At 42.8% G+C, this 3,172-nt stretch overlaps 1 protein-coding gene across 1 annotated transcript in view; it reads right to left on the bottom strand.

Moving 5' to 3' along the window:
- Window positions 1-1,245: 1,245 nt before the first annotated feature.
- Window positions 1,246-3,172, bottom strand: part of LOC106816813 (hemicentin-1-like) — a gene marked incomplete at its 5' end in the record, with an annotated part of 9,061 nt that continues 7,134 nt past the window's right edge. Inside the window, 3 exons of the mRNA XM_014821444.1 lie at window positions 1,246-1,433; window positions 2,094-2,249; window positions 2,914-3,033. Of these exons, the coding sequence (XP_014676930.1) occupies window positions 1,318-1,433; window positions 2,094-2,249; window positions 2,914-3,033 (392 nt within the window). The remainder of the gene's footprint in view (window positions 1,434-2,093; window positions 2,250-2,913; window positions 3,034-3,172) is intronic.

Genomic DNA, 3,172 nt, shown 5'->3' with positions numbered 1-3,172 from the left:
CTCTCGCTACTTAAAAAATTTTTCTTGCCACTGCTCTGACAAAAGGTCCCTCCTTGCCATACAAATGTACAGGGATAGGCGGTGCGGACACATCGGCACCTTCCGCCAAAGAAAATACTATCGATTACGCTGTTACAGTGTACACTAGTATTTACGTGGTTATTGCCCAGCAGTGGCATTGAGCGGGAGAACGAACACGGTGTTATAACATACCCAGCACATCCAAGTCAAATACTTTCTCCGCTTCTCCAGCCAATGTTACTGGCCAATGCACGTATAAAGCCTGCTGTCCGTAACCTAGTAGAAACAAAGCTGCTATTCATTACACAGAGATGCCAACACATATATTGAAGCATCTGCAGTATCTCTGGCCATCAATTAATTTATGATCCACGCTAGTTAACCGAGTTTTGCCAAGCGTGGGTCCGGCATGGCCCGGAAAATATTTTGTGATTCTGAGATGCAATTTCCTGCCATTCTGAGGGTCAAAAATGACAATAAATGACAAAAATGACAATAGATTGACCAAATTCGTAAGTGGTTGATACAAATTCGTCGGTAGTGCTGTGCCAAAAAAGTATATTTTGAAAATTCGTATAAACTACGGATAAATCGTCAGTGGTTTGACATCTCTGCCTTACAGCAAATAACTCGTGCTCAAAATGCGCACAACTAACCTTGGAGTAATCATTCTGACATTGGAGTCAGAATGATTACTCCTAAGACTATCATAATGGCTTTGATTGGCCTGAGTAGAGAATTCAAGAAACTCGTAGGACGTCGGTAGTGCTGCGCTGCCCCATATTAAGATTGAGTTGTGTGGGAGTGATACGTAGACTACAGTGTCGCCATTTCAGAATTAATTTTAATGTTGAAATATGGCGTTCATTTGATTATAAAAATACGAGGGCGATCCTGAAGCCATACTGAACGTTATTACACTGAGCATGCATGAAGCATACCTGAAGCATACCTGAAGTACACCTGAACATACCTGCGCATACTTGAAGCATACCTGAGCATACCTGAAGCATACCTGAAGCATACCTAAACCTACCTGAAGCATACCTGAAGCGTACCTTGAGCGTACTGAAGCAATATACCTGCCACAGACTAAACCTACCTAAACCTACCTGAAGCATACCTGAGCATACCTGAAGCATACCTGAAGCGTACTTGAAGCATACCTGAGCATACCTAAAACATACCTGAAGCATACTGAAGCATACGAAAGAATACCTGAGCAGTGAGGATCTTCAGGTATTGACATGTTGACGAGCCGGACATGATGCGGCACCTCATAGTCCTGACCCATCTTCATCCACTGAATATCCGCGTCGGTATGCCCTTCACCTCACATTGCAGCGTGACGGCGTCCTCCACGGTCACCTCAAGGTCGTCGGTGATGTACGAACGCACGATCGTAGGTGGCACTGCCGTCGGTACACAAAGATGATGAAAGATGGAGGAGAATATTAAAAGACGCGTCCGATATATATAGAAAGGATGCGTTTTTTCGCTGATATGCACGTATTTTTACAATGATATATTAAAAGACTGATATACAGAAAGGATGCGTTTTTCGCTGATATGCACGTATTTTTACAATGATATATTAAAAGACCGATATATAGAAAGGATGCGTTTTTTCGCTGATGTGCACGTATTTTACAATGACATTTTATTTTTACAGTGATTTATTTTGACGATAATTATTGCTAGATACATATATGGCTGTGCATCCATCGCCAGTAGCCGGCAACATAAACTCATGTGACGTGGATCTAGAAACTAAAGTTGACATAAATAGGAAACGTAATCGACAACAAGCGATAACGATGATGACGAATCTACGTGGAAACTCCGTCGAAATCAACACCAGGTGGCGTTACTGTTGCTACGACGCCAATGATCCATTGTCCTGCATCTACGCAACCTTCCTATCTCACTACTGACATGACTCTTCTTAATTGTCTCATTTCAATGACACGTACACACGCACGCACGCACGCACGCACGCACGCACGCACGCCGCACGCACGACACACACACACACACACACACATATACATATATTCTACATCATAACTTACCTAGTACAGTGAAGAGTATATCGTGGCTGGCGTTGCCTGCGTGGTTGGAAGCCACGCACGTGTACATGCCGGAGTCTGCGGGCTGGGCATCCTCCAGCTCTATCGCTCCTGCTGCCAGCATCTTGAAGTTTGTAAGACCATCGTTGAGACTCCTTCCTGTATAAAAGAGAACATCGTTAGGCTGGTGGTACTAGCAGGCTAGCATGTATACGCACAGGGACAACAAGTTGACTGACGTACCTCAATACCGACATACGTGCTTTAAACGTACGCGTTTAAACAGCAGTATTAAATACTGCTGTTTAATACAAAATTACTTAATTCGTTGGAGTAACACCAAGAGGCTGGGTTCGGTGATAATTTAACCGAAAGATTAAATTTTTTTTAATTAAATTTTTTTTAATAGATGCTTTGCAAACCCATGCAGCCCCTCGTTGTTACTTCAGCGAATCTTTGCCGCTCTGTGGTAATTTAGGTTTACGATACAATTTAGGAGATGGTCACAGCTAGTGATGTCGTCACAGTGTAAGAAGGGAGACGTTTTAATAGATTGTCACCATTCAGTAAATTGTCGCAATTTGTTAGATTTGTTACAATTAATTTATTAGATTGTCACAATTTTGTAAATTGTCGCAATTCAGTACGTAGATCTGTTGCAATTTAGTTGATTGTCGTATCTTAGTATATTGTAACAGTTGTAGTAGATTGACAAAAATGCTCAGATCGACACAACATTCTGGGTTGTCGTCGTGCGGGAGCTATATACAGCAGCAGATGTGCGTCATGACGACGATGACAAGCGAACATGCATGGCGCTCACCGTGTCTGTACCAGCTGATGACGGGCGTCGGCACGCCGTACGCCGGACACGGAAGCGTCGCCTGCTGACCTTGAATGACCTGCATCTCCGTCGGCGTGCTAGGATCGATCCTTGGCGCATCTACGTGCAAACAGTACCACAGTTTGAGGCGCATGCACGTAACTTACATTTAACACTTAATCAGAACTAGACACTTATACTATACTAAGCCGAATAAATGTGTGATTTTTTTATTTACTTATTCATTTATTTTTTATTT

This window comes from Priapulus caudatus, unplaced genomic scaffold, assembly GCF_000485595.1.
Source record: "Priapulus caudatus unplaced genomic scaffold, Priapulus_caudatus-5.0.1 Scaffold1495, whole genome shotgun sequence".
NCBI lineage: Eukaryota > Metazoa > Priapulida > Priapulimorpha > Priapulimorphida > Priapulidae > Priapulus > Priapulus caudatus.
Note: the sequence above shows the minus strand (reverse complement) of the source record. Positions and strands in the feature narration are given on the sequence as shown.